This window comes from Apus apus, chromosome 8, assembly GCF_020740795.1.
Source record: "Apus apus isolate bApuApu2 chromosome 8, bApuApu2.pri.cur, whole genome shotgun sequence".
In the NCBI taxonomy this organism is placed as follows: Eukaryota; Metazoa; Chordata; class Aves; order Apodiformes; family Apodidae; genus Apus; species Apus apus.
In genome coordinates this window covers 315,406-335,211 of record NC_067289.1, presented here as the reverse complement: position 1 = coordinate 335,211, position 19,806 = coordinate 315,406, and the positions used below count along the sequence as shown (strand labels likewise).

The 19,806-nt window shown below is 41.1% G+C and overlaps 1 protein-coding gene across 5 annotated transcripts in view; it reads left to right on the top strand.

Annotated features, from left to right (window-relative positions):
• The first annotated feature begins 797 nt into the window (after positions 1 to 797).
• UGGT1 (UDP-glucose glycoprotein glucosyltransferase 1) overlaps positions 798 to 19,806 on the top strand; it is a 46,518-nt gene continuing 27,509 nt past the window's right edge. The window contains exons 1-14 of one of the 5 annotated variants that reach the window (XM_051626342.1): positions 822 to 864; positions 3,102 to 3,179; positions 3,615 to 3,753; positions 6,638 to 6,720; positions 7,264 to 7,394; positions 8,212 to 8,324; positions 9,450 to 9,624; positions 10,824 to 10,920; positions 12,402 to 12,480; positions 12,680 to 12,780; positions 13,588 to 13,687; positions 14,762 to 14,822; positions 18,696 to 18,787; positions 19,462 to 19,612. In XM_051626342.1, coding sequence (XP_051482302.1) covers positions 3,629 to 3,753; positions 6,638 to 6,720; positions 7,264 to 7,394; positions 8,212 to 8,324; positions 9,450 to 9,624; positions 10,824 to 10,920; positions 12,402 to 12,480; positions 12,680 to 12,780; positions 13,588 to 13,687; positions 14,762 to 14,822; positions 18,696 to 18,787; positions 19,462 to 19,612 — 1,308 coding nt within the window. In that variant the 5' untranslated portion in view covers positions 822 to 864; positions 3,102 to 3,179; positions 3,615 to 3,628. Of the gene's footprint in view, positions 865 to 1,086; positions 1,103 to 3,101; positions 3,180 to 3,614; positions 3,754 to 6,637; positions 6,721 to 7,263; positions 7,395 to 8,211; positions 8,325 to 9,449; positions 9,625 to 10,823; positions 10,921 to 12,401; positions 12,481 to 12,679; positions 12,781 to 13,587; positions 13,688 to 14,761; positions 14,823 to 18,695; positions 18,788 to 19,461; positions 19,613 to 19,806 lie in introns of those variants that run through there. The other 4 variants (XM_051626345.1, XM_051626343.1, XM_051626346.1 and 1 more) reach the window with 4 other exon arrangements.

Below are 19,806 nucleotides of genomic sequence, written 5' to 3'. Positions count from 1 at the left end.
TCTGGTGCCCCAACCCCGTGCGTCAAAACCAACACAGTAATGCTACAAACCATTCAGAGGACATAGGAAGGATAATCAGGCAGAGCACAAGAAGGATGGTTACATGGGGGTGGCATATTTGGGCCGGAAAAGAAAAAGCTCCTAGAGCTGTAAAATCACAAGCAGTGTAGAGAAGATTAATAAAAACAATTATTTTGTATCTGTCATATGCTGCTTTAATTTCCCCTCATATTTACACTGTAAAAAAAAAAAAACGATAGGTGTTCTTCGCACAGCACGACTAAGCTGTGGGCTCTTTACAGGCTGCCAACTAGACAGGCTAGTGACAAACAACACTGGGTCTACCTTTGCTTTTGGAATTGCCCACTTCTCTCACTGAGACTGCACAAATGCGCCGAACAATCATCACTCTTCCTGCTCTCTCACTCTCACTTCGGTGCCCCACAGCTCTGCCAAGGATGTGAGCCTGGACCAGGCAGCTCGCCCGACACCCGCCCGCGCCCCTCCTGCCGCCTCAAGGTGGTTGCCGGGTCGGTGCGGTCGGACGCGGCGGCCGACCCGCAGCGAGGCTGAGGCCGGCTCTGGACTGCGCAGTGCCCGGGAAGGTGCCGGGAATGAAACCCTGAGGGAAAGGCGAAGTGTTCCGCTCCGCACACCCCCCCGCACCCGGCGGCTGAGCCGGGCAGCGGGAGGAGCGAGCGAGGCCGCCAAGCCGCCCCAAGATGGCGGCCGGGCGACACTCTAGCGCGGGCCCCCCCCGGGTAACTCTATGGCTGCGCGGCCCTCTCGCCGGCAGCGGAAGTGTCGTGCCCGGAAGCGGCGCGAGAGGCATGAGCCGGAAGGGAGCGTGGCGGCCGCTGGCAGGTGCGGTTACCACGGCGACACGCGCGGGGCAGGGGCGCGCGGCTCTGTCCCGGGAGCGGGGGGGGGGGGGAGGGGGGGCGACTCGGGAGGCCGCTGCCCTCGGGAGCGACGGAGAGGAGTGTCCCTTGAGGGGTCGGCGGTGTTCCCAGAGCCTCTGCCAGGCCTCTGCGCTGCACCAGTCAGTTAGCCGCCGTGAGAGCGGAGGGGGAGCGGAGAGCCTCAGAGACCGCACTCGGGGGTCAGCAGCGCACAGCCTCCCCGTTTATTTTGCATTTGTTGGTTTTGCGAGTCCTCGGCGGTGTCACCGCAAGGCTGTGCCGGCGGCGCGCCGGGCGAGGTCTCGGTGGGAGCAGGCAGGCTGCTGGCGGGATGCTAGAGGTTATTATTTGTAGTCACAGCTCTTCACGGGTTTGGTTTAAGACCAGACAGTTAATCGCTTTATTGTAGTTTCAGAGGAACAGTCTTTACAAAACAAGCCTTGAAGCATCCACTTTATAATTGTCCTCATTCAGATCGGTGTTTCCTCTGTTACCTAGTGCAGAACATAGCTGGATTGCTTCATGTCATTTATGTTCATTTCTCTGGCTCTTACCTTTGCTGTTCTCCGTGGTGGGTGTGTTTGTGGCTTTTTTATTGGGTTTTTTGAGATACTGCTCTTGCCTTTCTTTTAAGACTGCTATTATTCAGGGAGTGTAGATATTGCTAATCTGCAGGTATTCAGTTGGCTAAACTGGTGTCAGGCGAGTCCTTCCACCTCCCTCATTTCATGTAGGAAAAGGCTGTTATTTCAGTCTCTCACAGGCTGGAAGAACAGGTGTGAGAGAGTAGCACAGGAGTTTTAATCCTAAGAAAGCAGTTCAGCATATTAATTTACGTGTTTCAAACTACTGTGTGTGATTCACAGTGAATAAAAAGGACCCAATTCTGGAAGAAGCTGCAAACCTTGTGGGTTTTTTTGCACCTGGTGGGAGCCAAGGTTCCCCTCCACAAATATTGACTGATCTTCCTCCACACTGAGCCAGCCAGGGCTGTAACTGCTGCATGTTGTGCAGTGCCGTCTGGCTGTTTCCCAGCTGCACAGCAAACGTCCTGTGCAGCTGGGCAAGCTGCTCTTTGTGTAGCACAGCAGGGCATTGTTATGTCCAGATAGAGCTACAGGTATGCAAAGGTTATTTCTTATATTGAGTTCATTATGAAAAAGAGACATGAGTTAGATCCTGACAGGGTATCGGGTGTGGTATACATGGAATTTGAATTTTTTCACTTGGAGATGGAAAATGAGTTATCCAGAAAAAAGGGATTAAGACGGGAGAATGGCTGGATATATGTTAGATGTGTAGTAAATATACTCTATTCAGAGAGGGTTAAGAAAGCTTGAACTTTTGGAGACTGTGATGTGAGGTTTTCCTCCCCCTCTGCTGTGCTCTGGTGAGACCTCACTTGGAGTATTGTGTCCAGTTCTGGGCTCCCTAGTTCAAGGGGGACAGGGATCTACTTGAGCGAGTCCAACAAAGGGCTATGAGGATGGTGAAGGGACTGGAACACCTGCTTTATGAGGAAAGGCTGAGAGACCTGGGGCTTTTCAGTCTAGAGAGGAGAAGACTGAGGGGGGATCTAATTAATGTCTATAAATACATGAGGGCTGGGGTCAAGAAGGCAGGGACAGCCTCTTGTTACTTGTGCCCTGTGATAGGACGAGGGGCAATGGATTCAAACTCGAGCCCAGGAAGTTCCACCTCAACATGAGGAAGAACTTCTTTGCTGTGAGAGTGACAGAGCCCTGGGACAGGCTGCCCAGAGAGGCTGTGGAGTCTCCTTCTCTGGAGACTTTCTAGACCTGTCTGGAGGCCTTTCTGAGTGACCTGCCCTAGTTTTGGTCCTGCTCTGGCAGGGGAGTTGGACTCTATGATCTCTGGAGGTCCCTTCCAACCCTGAAGATTCTGCAAATCTGAAAGCTAACAGGAGGATTTCGGTCTTCCATAAGCTTAAGAATTGCAGGGAAGGAAATTCCTTTCAGCTGTATTATGGTGCGTAGGTCAGAGAATGTAGAGGCATAAAAGTACACATGAAGGACACTAAAGAAATTACTTAAGGTTTTGTTTGTTTGTTAGTTGTGCCTTATTTCTCACAGTAAGATTCATCATTTGAGTCTGTCTTCATTATTTCATTCATTTTTCAGCTTCCAAAGTTGGTAGTACTTAGTGCATCCAGTAAATGCTTGTTTCTTCATCCCCTAGAGAAGAAGTCCACTGTACCCAGCAGGAGCTGAAGGGCTGACTAGGGAACCTGACCCTCAGCAGGCTCTTCTGGCATCGGTTAGTATAGCAGCTGATGGAGCTGTGCAGTGGTGGAATGGGGCTTTACCTCCCCTAAGATGAATGGTGGGTCGGTTTTCCACCACATTCCAAACATGCCCTGTTTGTAACACCCCTTAAAGAAGTAGTATATGATGTGGGTGTCCAAAGAACAGGAGCATGTTTATTTGAATGCATAAATATAGAGGAAGCTGGAATTGATTTAGTTTTAAAGCTCAGGAGTCAGATCTTGCCTTTTTTCCTGTTTCACAGAATTTTTGATTCTGTGGTTCTGTGAGCCCAGGTGAGACTGTGATTAATTATCTCACAGTGAATTGGATTAAATGGGCCACTGGATCTTAAAATACACTTTCATATATTTGGAAATGTGAGGTTCTGTATTTATAAACACAGAAAATGCAAAACCTGACCTTTTTTTCCTTTATGTTTTTTTAGGCTTCTTCTGTAAAATGGGAATACTTATTGCAGTTCTTGGAATCTGGTTCAGCTCTTCACTTGTAAAAGGAGACTCTAAGGCTGTGACAACCTCTCTAACTACAAAGTGGTCTTCAACTCCTTTACTACTTGAAGCAAGGTAAGTGCATTTTTTTTTTTTCATTGATACGTCGGAATATGCCTAGAGCATAAAGGAAAGTGTTCTCTTTTTCATTTGTTTTGTGGTGCTTTGGGTTCTGGTCATTACTCATTGGCAGTAGTAACACTTAATTGAACCTGATCTTTGATGTGCTTTGGGAGATGGGATAAGTATTTTAAAGGAGATAGCAGGAGTTTTTTGCATGGTAAATTCTTTGATTGTGCATTAAAACAAGCATTAATAACTCCATATTAGGTTGGGGTTTTTTTGTACTGTATAGTTTAGCTGAAAGCAGTAGTTGGAGAGGTTTATTAGTGTGGTCCTGCAAGATTCCATAGGAAAAGATATTGGACTTAAATGAAAACTGTAGGTTTTATACGTTTCCTGCTTCTGTATGTTCAGCTCAGTTAAGCTTGAGTTTAACTTCGTTTGTTTGAGCTGTGCATTGATTATCTTAAGTCAACTGCTTTGTTAAGGGTTGTGCCAGTCAGCCTAGGGAGATTTCTTAGAAGAATTCTCGGAAGAATGGTATTAAAAACTTTTTTTTTTTTTAAGATGCTATTAAAAAAGAAAGCAAAATTATGTCTTTTTACTGTTAGTGTACTTAGCACTTCTAAAGTCCATGTAATTTCATTTTTAGAAGTCCTTATCTTTTCATTTGTCGAAATCCCTATCATTTCATTTCACAGTCTTCTCATTTGCTGATGTCTATGCAAAAGAGGACTTTGAGATTTTGGGGGCAGAGTGTGTGTGCTTCATTTTGTATCACCCAAGAGTGTTGCCATACTTATATTAGTGCAGGTTGGTCCAGATGGAAATAGTTGAGCAGTGATAGGTTTCATTCCAATGGTTTTGGATTATAGAATCACAGACTCATAGAATGGTTAGAGTTGGAAGGGATCTGAAAGATTATTGAGTTCCAACCCCCTGCATGGGCAGGGATACCTCTCACTAGACCAGGTTGCTCCAAGTCCCATCCAGCCTGGCCTTGAGCACTTCCAGGGATAAGGCAGCCACAACTTCTCTGAGCAGTCTGTTCCAGTGTCTCACCACCCTCACACTAAAGAATTTCCTCCTGATCTCTAACCCAAATCTCTCTTCTTTCAGTTTAAAACCGTTACCCGTTGTCCTCTCGCTACAAGCCCTGGTAACAAGTCCTTCCCCAAAATAGGAGGTGATAGGAGAGGTGTGTCCCAGGTGAAATTACTTTTCTGTAACCTTCTCTAGAGATGCTGAATTTCTGAAGGCTGAAAAGTCCTGAAGCAGTAAACTGCAAAGCTTGGGGATGCCACAATCAAATATTCTGACAACACGAGACATTTGCTGGGGAAAATCTCTCTCTAAGAGACTGTGAAATAGTGAGCAAAGAATAAGAACAATGTGCCAAAGGTCCCGAGGAAGAGGACTTGGGGGTTGCAGTAGATGAGAAGCTTGACATGAGCTGCCTGCGTGCGCTCACAGCCCAGAGAGCCCGTTGTATCCTGGGCTGCATCAAAAGTGTGGCCAGCAGGGCCAGGGAGGTGATTCTGCCTCTCTGCTCTGGTCAGACCCCACCTGGGAGTACTGCATACAGTTCTGGTGCCCTCAGCACAAGAAAGATACAGACCTGTTGGAGAGGGTTCAGAGAAGGGCCATGAAGATGATCAAAGGCCTGGAGCACCTCTGCTCTGGAGACAGGCTAAGAGAATTGGGGCTGGTTAGCCTAGAGAAGAGAAGGCTCTGGGGAGAACTTATAGCACCTTCCAGTACTTGAAGGGAGCCGACAGGAAAGTTGGGGAGGGGCTTTTCATCAGAGTAGATATTGATAGGACAAGGGGTAACGGTTTTAAACTGAAAGAGGGGAGACTTAGGTTAGAAAGGTTAGGAAGAAATTCTTCACTACAAGGGTGATGAGGAACTGGAATGGGTTGCCCAGGGAGGTTGTTGATGCCCCATCCCTGGAGGTTTTTAAGGCCAGATTGGGCGTGGTTTTGTGCAACCTGGTCTACTGGTAGGGATCCCTGCTCATAGCAGGGGGGTTGGAACTTGATGATCTTTAAGGTCCCTTCCAACCTTAATGATTCTATGATATAAAAGCTAAACATCATATTCAAAGACTTTGGGCTGGCAGGATTGTTCACTGGGATGGGTTGCAGAATGACACTGCAGTATAAAACCCCTCCTGCTGTTCCAGTTACTTCACCCAGCCCTGCAGTTCATTAAGCAATTGCTTACAAAGCACTTGCTACCTTAGGTCAGAACAGATTGCAGTGAACACACAAGCTATTGTGGCAGCTGATGGGCTCCAAATCTGCTGCTGTAGCATCATTTAGCAGGTGAAGCATGTTACAAGTTTAGATATTATAAAGGTTTTGTTGTTAGAAATGTTTAGAAAATTATTTTAGTATCCTAGCATTGTCTACCTACCTGATCAGGTGCTTAATATGTGGAATTGCAGCATTTTTATTTGAAGCTGTGACTTCTCTTCTTGTGTCACTTAAAACCACCCAACCAAAAATCCCAGCAAAGCTAGCGGTTCCAACAAGATGCAGTTTGCTACAGAAAAGGATGTGAAAATCTATGGTTCTTGTAAAGATAGCTAGTGAAGAAGTGCATTAGGGAGGAGAGCTCCCAGGATCTACACTGTCTGTTAATGGACTGAGAAATTAACTGGTGCTTTACAAGCTTCTTTCTTGTACTTTGTATTCGTCCTGACCTGCAACTGTTATTTGTTTGGATTAGTTGTTTTTTTTAGTTTTCCTACTCTGCTTTTCTAGCAATGAAGAGTTTTCTGATACAGGTAAACACATGGTAGGAGCTAACTTTCTGTAAAGCTTTATAAGTATTAGAATTGTAACTTGAGAAACAATTTTTAGATGTAGCTAACTCTTCTCTTCTTACTTAGTGAATTTTTATCAGAAGAGGGTCAAGAGAAATTCTGGAATTTTGTTGGAGCCAGTCAAAATATGAAGACATCTGATCATGATGGTAAGTTTTCATAACCTGTTTCTTTGTGGTGATCAATAGTTGACATAGTTGAAATATAAAACACTGTTTTGTCTTCTAATGTGTTCAAATTGTAGAAGTCAAATGGGGACTGATTTCGGTACCATGTTTACTGCAGAGTGCTCAGGGCTTTTGGATATCCTTTTGACAACAGATGTAGTAGAAAAGTCCATTTTGTTTGCCAGTTTCTGTTTCAACATGCAGTATAAAATATTATCAATGTTTTTTCTGTGTTTCTACATAGCAGCTGAAATTAAGTGTGAGCTCCTAACTGTTTCCCTCCTTCCCAAACCTATATTTGCATCCTGAGGAATGTATTTAAGTGTACTCTCATGGATCTCTATTGAAGTTCACTCTCCTCCATCTGTAGAACTGACTGCAACAGAGATAGAGGAGGAACAGGCATGTGTATATTTACAATTAATGTAATAGGCTTCTGTTGGTATAAATCACAAATAAAATTAAGAGCCCTTTTCAATGATAAAGAGGTATAGGAAGATAACTGCTTGTACTTTGACTTTGCAGGTAGCGATTACTCTTCTTACCATGAAATGCTCAAGATAGCCTGCCAGGGTCTGTCACCTTTGCAGCAGAATTTGTTGAAGTTTTCTTTGTCTCTACGCTCTTATTCTGCAACAGTTCAAGCTTTTCAACAGGTTAGTACAGGAAATCCTGAAATTATTTGTAGAGCATTACCTAAGGCCCAGAAAGGAGCCAGCTGTGTAAGGAGACACTTCAGAGTACAAAAAACCCTGGACTGATTAAGTGCTCCATACATCTCGGCTGAAGAGCATATGTATATACTGCTCTCCTTGGGTGCCAAATTAGACTCTGTGTAGACTAGACTAAATCATTGGGATTTCAAGATCTCTGCATGTCTGTGGTGCCTGCTGCAGTAATAATTCTGTGAAGATTTTTACAAGGAGACTCCCCATGTCTCTGTTGGTACTTGTGCTGCTGCTGCTGTTCCCCTCATTCACATGTACTTATTTGAAGATACAGAATGAATCCAGGAATATGTAGATCTCACTATTACAACCCCTTGCACAGAAGTTTCTTGTACTCTGTTCTTTTTCACACTCGGAGTTCACTGAAACTTGCATTGTAATATGCTTTATTTAAGTAATACTGGAATACATCTTCCTGTTTCAGCTGGAATAATTTTATCATTTGACATTTAATAAATGTAGAGGTTTCTGATGTGTAATGCAAAAAAAGCCTCCACCAAAAACCCTACAATTGCAAGCCTGACTTCTTGTACCTGGAGCTAATATTGCAGTTAATAGCAATAGACTGGAACCATTTTGAAAATGTTTACCTTGCATTTAAATTATGTAATAGACAGGGAGGAAATACTAGTTTAGAATTTTGGACATTGAAGAAGACCAATTGCTACAAGGCTACACCATTATAATTTTTACTTGGTCTAAGGACAAACATACAACCAACTGTATTACAAATCTTTTCATACAGATAGCAGCAGATGAACCTCCACCAAAGGGCTGTACCCTGTTTTTTGCTGTGCATGGAAAGAAGACATGTGAATTTGATTCTCTTGAAAACCTTTTACACACAGCTTCAGAAAGGTATTTGCCTGATGTCTTATCATTGGATTAGCTCTTAAAATTTAACCCAGTTAAAGTCATTTTGCTGCTGTAAAGAGATTGTAATAAACAAGTACTGTCTACGTTCTCCAGTGTCAATTTATACTGTTCAGTGCTTGCACTGAAGTGGCATTCTTATTAATCCAGTTCTTATTACTCCGGATTGGAATGATGGTTTTCTTATCCTTTGGTTTTTGATATTCTGCTGAGAGGAGGAATGTGCACAGGAGAAGTTGGAAACAATTTGTTAAAGAACAGTAGGAGTTCTCAGGAATATGTAAAGCTTTTAGTATATAGGAAGAACAGAAAGAGCTGGGCTGCATATTAAAATGGTAGTTAATACAACAGACTGGTTCTTAAATGGCTCGATGCACAGTATTTTCTTCCTATATAATTTAGTCAGCATTAACAAAACTATGGCTGTATGATGGATTACAAATTCAGATTTCTTTCCAAGAGCAGAACTGGATTGTAACTTTTAGGAACAAAAGTAAGCTATAAAATTTAAAACCTCTTTTAAAAAACCCAACAAACTCAAGCCCTTAAATTTCAGTTTGTCTTCATAGCAATCTTGGTTTTTGCAAGCATTTGTCAATCTGCAAACACGTGGCATCTCTAGCTCTTCTGATTTACTGGAAATACTTTAAATTTTTCATTGTATTTTAGGCAAAATTTAAAAAGAGGAGTTGAAAACGGTCTTCTCATTCACTGTCTTGTTTGTACACTAAGCCAAGGACAGGGTTGCCTTGACTTTGAATTCCTGGAACATTTTTTCTGTTAGCCTTTTTTTTTAATACAGAATTTATGAATCACCGTTGGGGGAAATAAAAAAGTTATTTGAAAATTTAAGGGAAGTGCATAATTTTTAAAACAAGGATCACATTAGATTCAAAATAGCGCTGAGCTACCTGTCTCATTTTCTTATGTCCATTTTTAACAAACCTTTCTTAGTATGCATCAAGTGTTGCTGACTTGGTGGGAATAGCTTCACGTGTACTCAGTGAGGACAGGAATGGTGGTTAAACATGAAAAGGAATTTTTGCATCTTGCATGGAGTGAGGAAATGCTGTGAATTGCAGTGTGATAATCTTCAATGTTCACTCTTAGGCCAAAGCCATTTTTGTTCAAAGGGGACCACAAGTACCCTGTGTCAAACCCCGACAGCCCTGTTGTCATATTCTACGCTGAGATGGGCTCAGAGGAGTTCTATAGACACCACAAGAGGCTCGTTTTAAAGGCTGAGGCAGGAGAAATCACTTATGTCCTCAGACACTATATTGCTGTAAGTATAGTAGTGCATTCTAACAAAGGTATTTGCCACTGCCCTGACTTTTAAAAAAGAAAATTGACATTTATTCCCTTGAAATGAACATTTGCATCACGTATTGCTGCTTGATTTTTTTCTTTTTGAATGCTCAAAGGCTATATTTTATTGCATGTAGCTGAGGAATACAGAATATTTTAAATCTCCTGCTTGTTTAAATAAGAGGATATTTTGATTTTACAAATGCAGAGTTAAACTCCAGATAAATTACAGACTTTATTCTAAAACCATGTTGCTCTACCTATATTAGATTATAGGAGATTGATGGTCAGATCTTCCTCAGTCATGCCACCTGGTTACTTGAGATGCAGTTTTATTACGCATATACTTAGCCTTAGTGCCATTTGTCCTGGTTTCTGTCTCCCCCCCTAAATTGCCCATGACCACTGGATTAGTGTTTAAAACTACATTTCAAAATCTGTGAGAAATTTGAGTTATTTGACTTTGTTCCTGAATCTTGCGCAATGTGGCTTAAGCCTACAGCATAACAGCTGGTGGCCAGACTTGAATGCAAAAAAAGCATCAGCTGCTTGACCTCTAGCAATATTTACAGTTTTTATAAAATGAAGTCATACATTCACTACAGCATCTTCACTTTTGAAAAATAATAGATTGTTGTTGGGAGGCCTACTTAAATTAAAAATTCAGTCCATTACACAATAGTTTGTGACTCCTGTATACTTTTAACGAGTGATCATGTTTGTTTCCCATTAAAGTTAGAGCTAATTATGCATTTCTTAAGTTACTGATTTATCAATTTTTTGTAATTCTTTGTTGTAACTATTCAGTGAATGTTTCAGTTTTGAACTTCACAATGGAATTCTCTCTGATTTGGTGATTGGAGTCTATCCTGCTCTACTTGTCTTACATGCACAATCCTGAAGACATTGTTGAGTGTTCCTCTGCACTTTGTGGGTTTGGTGGGGTTTTTTATTCATAGAGAGATTTTTGCTCGCTGAACTTCAATAAGCTAAAATGTAATTTTTACAGTACATTGCTGCAGAATCACTCATTGTGTTTGTTTGCCTCTTATGCATCCTCTGTTGTGTCTGAAATGCCTGCTGCCTTGAGCTGTTTCAACTTTGGGACATGGCAGCTTCTGATGTGTACATCAAACCCCCAAGTGGCAATACTGCACTTTTCCCTCTTCCTTACAGAATCCTGGTGCAGAAAAAGTCTACCTCTCTGGCTATGGTGTGGAACTGGCTATTAAAAGTACAGAATATAAGGCCAAGGATGATACACAGGTGAAAGGTGAATTATTATTTTAATGTCAGCATTTTCATTTTTTTTTCTCTTTTGTATGAATGGCTGTTTGCCTGAATTGCAGCTGTTCTTCTTTCTTCAGCTGATACCACTTCTCTTCCTGTCTCTTTTGGGATTATGTTCTTTCTGAAGCAGATCTTTGCCATGGCACTTGTCTTCTGATGTGGGGCATGATGGAGTTATGACTCTGGACTAGATGTTAGTCATAGCACTACTAATGCAACTAATTTTTCACCAGATAACCAGATTCTCTGCCGATGTAAAGCAAATTCTACCTGAATTTGTCTTTGCTTATCCATACTCAGAGCAGAATGTGTTTCTTGGCTTTTGGGAAAACAAAACTTAGAACTCGGATCTTTAATTGGGTTCTTCAGGATTTTGCTGTTTTATCTCTTTCAGATACACATCTAAACTCAGACTTAAAATATTTTGCCTCCATCTAGGGTATAGACACATAAAAGCTTTGGTTTTTTTTGTAAAAGTGTTTAAGCGAAACTAAGATACTAGAGGAGTTGATCCAACCCAAGATTTTTATTACTGACAGTTGAATCTGTCACCTGAAAGTTATGCAAAAGCCCTGTTATTGTTTGTAGAGTAGGACATTGGAGGCCTTTTTCTCTTCAAGTTTGGGGGGGAAGTAATTGTGGGAAGGTGTTTTTTTTAATTGTAAACTTGTGAAGTTTTATATCAATCAGTAATCTTAATACAGTAATCTCAAATGTTTTACAAATTGGGCAAACTGTGCATGCATTGTTACATGCATTGCTACGAGCATTGGACTTGCGCTTGTACTTGCATTGCTAGGAGCTGCAAGTAGCTCCTAGACAGTACAGTGCACATGAGAGGTGTATGGCCCCTATCCAGCTCCTCGTGCCTGATACTCTGAATACTCTGGCTGTGCAGTCTTTTATTCCTGTGGCTGCTGTTCTGGCTTGTCCAGAAGCAAGTTCTCATGTAAAAGGGAAGGGGCCTTAGTTAGACTTGAACACAAAACATCTAGATTGGAGCTACCTTGTGTCCAGCTAGTTAGGAGATTGTGTGAGTCTCTTGCATGGGTTTCTTTTTGATGTTTAAGACCAGAATTGGACCTCACTCAGATACTATTTTTAATCGTGTTTTTTAATCTAAAATCAGGGTTGTGTTCACAATTTTACTTGAGCACTTTGTCTACAAAGCTAGCGTGTCCTTATAGCTCCTAGGTCCTAAGGAATTCCTGTGCAATGCCTTGATGTTTCTACTCATCTTAAGCTTTTCCTTCTCAATAGTCCAACTTGGTTTTATTTCAGCTGTTACTGCATTTGTTTATAAAGGCAATGTCTCTTGGATACAGGTTTGGAAGTAAACCTGAAACTTGGTCTTTCTTTCTTCATTTCAGCTACTGCAGTGTAGCTTTCTTAAACTAATCAAAAGGAGTGTGAGAACTGTTTTTGAATAGCTTGGTGACAGTGCTCCACTCTCTGTGTTCATAGGCACAGATGTGAATGCTACAGTAATAGATGAAAACGACCCTGTTGATGAAGTGCAGGGATTTCTGTTTGGAAAACTAAGGTAAAACTCAGTTTTAAGTTGCTGGTCTTTGTCATATTAAAAAACTTGACGCTGAGATGCTGGTCTTTTCCTTTCTTATTAATTTTTAAATGTCTGAGTTATCCATACATGTTAGCAACGTGCTTTTTCATATGTTAGTTTCTTTGAAGGCTTGCTTGTAGGAAACCACTGAAGTTATTTTACCCTCATACCCTTTTAGGCAGCTGTATCCTGACTTGACAGAAGAGCTGAAAGAGCTTAGAAAACACCTCGTGGAAAGTACCAATGAAATGGCACCTCTGAAAGTCTGGCAGTTACAAGGTAATTATATGAGGGCTTTCAGTGTTGTACTGCAAAAACTTAATGTAACTTCTTGTGTGCAAGTGTGGTTGCTAGTGGCTGTGTGTAGTTCAGAGGGTTTGACTGTAACCTCCTGCACTGGAAACTGCTAGAGTTTCTAAAGCTCCTGTGCAGAGTCCTGTTGAAATAGCTTTTAGGAAGATTGTTTCACAGATGAGGTTTGCTTTCTGTATTGGGAAGCACAGCAAGCCACTTACTCTTGCACTGACTATTTGTATGGTCTGCTAAGTGCAGAAAAGCAAAGGAAATGTAGTTTCCTTTTATGGTCACATTCTTGATGTAGAAAGCTGACATTTCTCAAGACCAAAGAAAGAATGCATTTCAAAAGTGTCTGCATGCAACTCTGACCTTTTCCCTGGAAATAATCTGTAGAGGCCTCTGGAAAGGCTTTTCATCCTCTGAAAAGAAAAGAGTAATTCAAAATGCTGAACATAGATTGTAGCCACAGAGAATCTGTATCCCACAGGTGGCTATTTCTATTTCTGGTCTGTGAAACAAGTACCCAGACCTTTCTGAAAGGGTCCTCTCACCTCAGCTGAAAAACAAGGTGATGGGCTGGACTCTTAAGCAACCTGTGCATTTTGTAAGGGTTACTTACTTCAAGGCTGAATAGAAGGAAGAAGATTTTTAGAAGTATCTAAAGGCACAAATAGAAAATGAATTTCCATAGGGAGCCAATAACTAAAAAAGCCAAAAGCTACAGTTGAGCTGACTCTGCATCAACTTGTTTTCAGTTTTGAGTTATCAACTTATATTTTTCACTTACAGATTTAAGTTTTCAAACTGCTGCTCGCATTTTGACTGCTCCCCCTGTGGATGCTTTGATGGTCATGAAAGATCTCAGTCAGAACTTTCCTACAAAGGCCAGGTAACTTTAATTATGATTTCTGAGAAGTTTTCTTAGGATTTTTTTTCTGAGGAGAATCTGAGCCAGCATTGGTTGGGGTAGTGTCTGAGTTTCCATTCATTTGGAAGCAAACATCTGGAATGTTTATGCAGAGAAGTTCTTCAGCCTGTGGTTACAAAGAGGATCTTACAGTGTTTTTCGTGGATGGTAGTTAATGTGGACTAGTGGAAAATTTGACAGAACTACCAGTGCTCTTTTGTTGTGAAATCTTTCTGAGCCTATTGCATCAAGTCCTCAAGAATTTCTTGGTTGGGTTTTCAGTTTGGTGGCTTCAAGGTTTGTCTATTCCCTGGATCCCACTGGTCTTCTAGGATCCACTTAGGCAAACAGCCCAGTCAATCTCATGTCAGACACTGATGTGCAATTCCACTGTGTTTTTTCACTTTGTCAATGACCATCTTGAGCATGTTCAAATCAATGTCAAGAAATTCAGTCATAATCAGACTTGTCAAACCACTCTAGAAATACATTTCTTTTGATGAATTCCATGACATGGCTTGTGAAGATGATATTATAGGAGCTCCTCCTTTTTGAATAGGTGGAGATATACCCAGCAGTAAAAAAGTAACATGAATTCTGATTTTATTTCTCACTCACTGATGCTACAATTGTGCTATTTATAGCTTCTTCAGGTAGGCATTGTGTTTTCAGTCAGATCTGAGAACCACAGTCTTAGTCACTCGGTCCAATGTAAAGAAAGGAATGGGAACCTACAATGAGATGTGACATCCCACTATTTTCTGCTGCTAGCCTCCACCTCTGCCTTTCTGGCAGCCAGCCACTTTTGTTATTGTTTATGTGAAATTAGACACCAAGAGTTGGCATGTGGTTCACATTTTTATCTCCTTTTGAATTATATAGTGTAATAAAAAGTAGTGCTTCCTACTCTTTTAATGGTACCACAAAGTGCAAGTGCTTATGATTGCTGGTCTTTAGGAGACTGTATTTATATATGAGGTACAAAACTAGGATAAGAAGATACCTAATCAGGTGAACAGAAAGATGATTCACAGCATGATATTTTTATTTCTGTAGAGCCATAACAAAAGCAGTTGTTTCTTCGGAACTCAGAGCAGAAATTGAAGAGAACCAAAAGGTAACGCTTCAAGAAAGTAATGCAGTGCTTTTGCACTTTTGTTTTAATATAAATTCAAGCTTTGAAAATAACAATTCTATTTAAAAGTTTACATTTTGCTCAAAATAATGACCCAGTATTTTCACGCACAACTTAGTCTTAATATGCATGTGGGAAGTGCAGAAATGGTGGATTTTCAAACAGGGATTAGGAACATGGTTTAGCTTGTTTGCTCAAATATGAAAATATTGGTCAGAAATTCTTAGAGTAAGATCATATGGGATTTTGTTCAAAGAGATGCATTGTAATCAACTGTTCTGATAGTTATTTGACAAGGGTTTGTTAATGTACATGAAAGTGATTATCTGTTTGGTATCTGAACTCAGAATCTGGTAACTGTATTTATTTGTCTTTATAAAATGAATTTTAAATACCACGAAATACTGTGTTGTTAACCCTGGGGGAGAATGTTGATTTACAACAAGCATACAGTGTAGCTGTTCTGAGGGTTTCCATGCAGACTGTCTCAATCTGATCGACAGTCCTGGCTGTCAGGGGTGTTCCTGCTGCATATTAGAAAAAAATCCTTCACAGAAAGAGTGGTGAGACGTTGGACAGGCTGCCCAGGGAGGTGGTGAAGGCACCGTCCGTGGAGATGTTCAAAAAAGGGGTAGACATGGTGTTTCATAGGGTGGTTTAGTGGTTAGGGGTTGTAGGGTGGATGGTTGGACTTGATGATCTTGAAGGTCTTTTCCAACCTTGACAATTCTAAGGGCAGAATGGTGTCACATCAGCCTTTACTTAGTTTCTGAGTTACATGGTTGTGGTGATGACCTGCCAGCTGACGATGTCTGGAGATGGTTCATATGTTTGTTGTAGGGCCATGCCTGCTGGGTGGCCTTTTTTCAGTCTCTGACCTAGCTCTTATTCAAGTGGTTTATCAGATGTGTCAAGTCTGAATGTCACAGCACTGCTCCTCCTGGATAACAGTTCAAAAGAGGCTCACTTCAAGTTACTGGTTTTAGATTTTGTTGTATTCTGAACTTCTTAAAAGCAAGTAGATAATAAAAATGTGAGTGCTTTTAGTGGAAATTACTAGAGGAAAAATGTAGTTATATTTCTAGATTATTTTAAAATGTCTGAGCTGGATGGAACATAGCTTGCTAGAAAGGTAGTTCTTGAAAAGCAGATATTTTAAGAATTTTCTTACAGTTTGAAGGGTGTTGCAGAAATTTAATTCTCATTACCCAATTTGAGGTGGTGCTTAAATATCTGAATTTATCAGTGCTTACAAGGAAGTCACAGAATAAACTCAAAACCTTCTGTCATGGCTTAGAATGATTCACACTAGGTGAAGGCCACTGGTTTCAGTGTTGGTGCTCTGAGAGTGAAAGTAGTGAAGGAGTAAAATTCAACAGCTATGCAAGTAAGTCTAGATGTGCTTTGAAACATAATAATTAAAAGGACCCAGGTTGTGAGTGACCTCTGGAGGTCACTGAGTGCAGAAAACTGTTTCAACACAGTTCCGTTGCATACTTGGTGTTAGCAAAGCACTGAAGAAAACAAGAGCCACTTGGGAATTTTCTACAGGCTTTTGTACAGAATTTTGTACAATTAAAATACACCTATAGTGCAGTCTGGATCGAGTGCAAAATAGAAGTTTAAGATGGTAATAAAAACAAAAGAAAAAAATCGGCTTTTGTCATGTGATCTGCGCTGATCTGTTGATACACTTCAATCTCACTTGGTATGAATAGGAAAAATACAAAGTATGTTAAGGACACTCTTAAGTGCTTGTTTAAAATCTAATCAATTATATTTGGCTAGTCAAGCAGGAAATGCAAAGTTACCTGAAATCTTCTTACAGGTCCCCTTAAATTCCTGTTGTGAAGGAGAAATCCCTTGTTTTTCAACAGCGATAAAATAAAAAATGAAGGGCTGCAGTTTGACACTGTTGTCCCCTATGGGTTTGGAAGGGACAAGGTATGGAATGTAAGTGCAAGCTAAAGCTGCCTTGTGGCTTTTCTGGTGTGTGTTAGACCTGGGAGTGCTGGACAGCTGACTGAACATGAGCCAGCAATGTGCCCAGATGGCCAGGAAGGCCAATAGCACCCTGGCTTGTATCAGGAATAGTGTGGCCAGCAGAAGTAGGGAAGTCATGGTGCCCCTGTATTCAGCACTGGTGAGGCTGCAGCTCGAGCACATAATTTCTGGGCCCCATAAATTCTGGGCCCCTCACTGCAAGAAGGACATTGAGTTGCTACCGAGGAGAGCTACCAAGCTGGTGAAAGGTCTGGAGAATAAGCCCTATGAGGAGAGGCTGAGGGCACTGGGGATGTTTAGTTTGGAGGCTGAGGGGAGACCTCATTGCTCTCTACAGCTACCTGAAAGGAGATTGTAGGGAGGTGGGAGTTTGGCTCTTCTCCCAAGTGAATAATGACAGGACCAGAGGAAATGGTCTGAAGTTGTACCAGGGGAGGTTTAGACTGGACATTAGGAAGAATTTCTGTACTGAAAGAGTGGTCAGGCACGGAAACAACCTATCCAGGGAGTTGGTTGAGTCACCGTCCTTGGATGTCTTCAAGAAACATGTAGATGCAGAGCTTTGGAGCGTGCTCTAGTGGCCAAGGTTGTAGGTTGTGGGTGTTTTGGTTTTGTTTTGTTGTTTTGGTGTGTGTTTGATTGGTTGGTTGTTTTTGGTTGTGTGGGGTTTTGTTGTTGTTGGGGTTTTTTTATGGTTGAACTTGGTGATCTCAGAGGTCCTTTCCAACCATGACTATTCTGTGATCCTGCGTAAGCTACTAAATCCAGATCTGGCTAGATCTAATTCTTTGCATGACACAGTCTGTGTGGACATTATTTGACAGTGAGGTTTTCAGTTACAGTTTACTGTGTAATTATCCACAAACCCCACAGTTTAACACTGCATGTACTCAGCTCTTCTTGGGGAGCTTTTTTATTTAATAGAATATGAGTTATTCCTGATTAGGTGCTGCTTTTCTATTCTTGGTAGTTCACATGGTACTTTCCTATTCCCCTGCTTTGCTCACTTTCATTGTGATATTAATGTTTTTAAATATCCAAATACTAAATTTCTCTGTCAGCATTCATCGTACCTCTTAATAGAATTTTGTAACTGGTACTGCACAACAAAAATTAGGAGGCCTTCTTCAAATGCCTCTTAACATTTTAAACAGAATTCCTCATGCTCTAGTTGGGAAATTTGCCTCAGGAGGCCTGTGTTTTATTCACTTCTCCTGATTAAAAATGGTTCTGTGTGATGGTGCCTCCGTTCAGGGGCAAGCATCCATTCAAATGGGGTAGTGCTTAGAGGTGTTTGAAGAAATTCCAGAATGTTGGTAAGACTTTTTCCATTTGCTGCTGCCTGATTTTGAGGGGATCAGACTATAGTGGCAGCTCATCCACTTGTCCTTGATGACACATCCATTAAGTCAGGACTTAAATGGTATCTTAAAGCAGTTAGTCCCATCAATTAGCACCATCCTGTATCCAGCAGTTTAAGTCTGTTCTGCCCAAAACTGAGTGTTAAAGAGTTATATTAGTCCATCTTCTTTGTGGGCTGTCAGCTAAAAAAAGGAAATAATTCTCTCAAGCATTCATAATTATTTAATCTGAGTATATTTTTTTAAGTATATGGAAGGATTTCCCTAAACTGCCTGGTAACAGTGAGTCTGTCCAGTTGATGTGTCTAAGCACTAAACAGCTCCAAGTTGTTTTTCCCTCTGCTACAGCTTGGCACACAAGTCGGCAAAGGCTGTAGTTAGGAAGCAAAATCATGCAATAAGGGGATAAAATCTACAAATTTGACACATTGAACTCCGTAGTAATATTTTTCTGCACAGTGGATGCTTCTAATGGTCTTCTTTCTTTTAGTATTTCAAAGGAACATTAGGATTACAACCAGGAGATTCTGCCCTGTTCATCAATGGACTCCTCGTAGATTTAGATACTCAGGACATATTTAGGTAGGAATGCTTTCTTTTTGTCAGAGTAATTGTATTCTGTTTAGGAGCTTGTGTCCTGCTTCTGCTTAGATGGTAAGTAATTTAGACAGTTTTGAATCTTCTTCACAAAGTATTTATTAGATGATGTTTAAGTGTTAGGTACTGGAAAAAAAGGAAATAATGGTTCCAAATAATGGTTCCTCTCTTATGCAAATGCATTTCTAACAAAAAAAGCTGATGTGAAAACTGCAATACCCTTGAAGATTGGAATGGGAAGTCACCTTTTTACTGATCTGCACTAGGACTAGCAAGGTTTTGGTCTCCAAGACTGTCAACACACAGGTTTTATTCTGAAGATAGTAGGTTGGTTGCCAAAGGATAAATCACTGTTAGATTTTTAATTTGAAAAGCACCCTATATCTTTGTCAAGGCCTGTTTCAGTGTCATGGAACTGAAGTTAGGCATGCATATCATGCTTTAGTTACCTTGATTTCATGTAGGTTTTCCTAGAAGTAGAATCTGATTTAACAGGTTTAAGTTACATGAAGTTTCTTAGGACAGTTAGAAATAGGCGATAATTAAGAAGTAATGCACAGACATGGCAGACTTGTTTATAACTTTCATCTGTAAACCCTAAGCATAAGAGCAAGTTGTTTGCTGTGCCTAAAAGTCAACATTTTTGTTTTTCCTTCCAGCTTGATCGATGTGCTCCGTAATGAAGCCCGTGTCATGGAAGGCCTGCACAGCTTAGGGATTGAGGGGCTTTCCTTGCACAATGTTCTGAAGTTGAACATCCAGCCATCAGATTCCGACTATGCTGTGGACATCAGAAGCCCTGCTATTTCAGTGCGTGGGATTTTATCTTAGAAATGCTTTGTTTGCCATTGGGCAGTGCATTTTTATGTGTTATGGGGGACTTTTCTTATCTCACAAGCAGCTCTGAAACTGCAGTGAGGAAAGAAGAAAAGGTTACAAATAGAATTAGACTTTTAAAAAAACCTTAATTTCCTGTTCATACCATTCTCAGTGTGGTGTTTGAT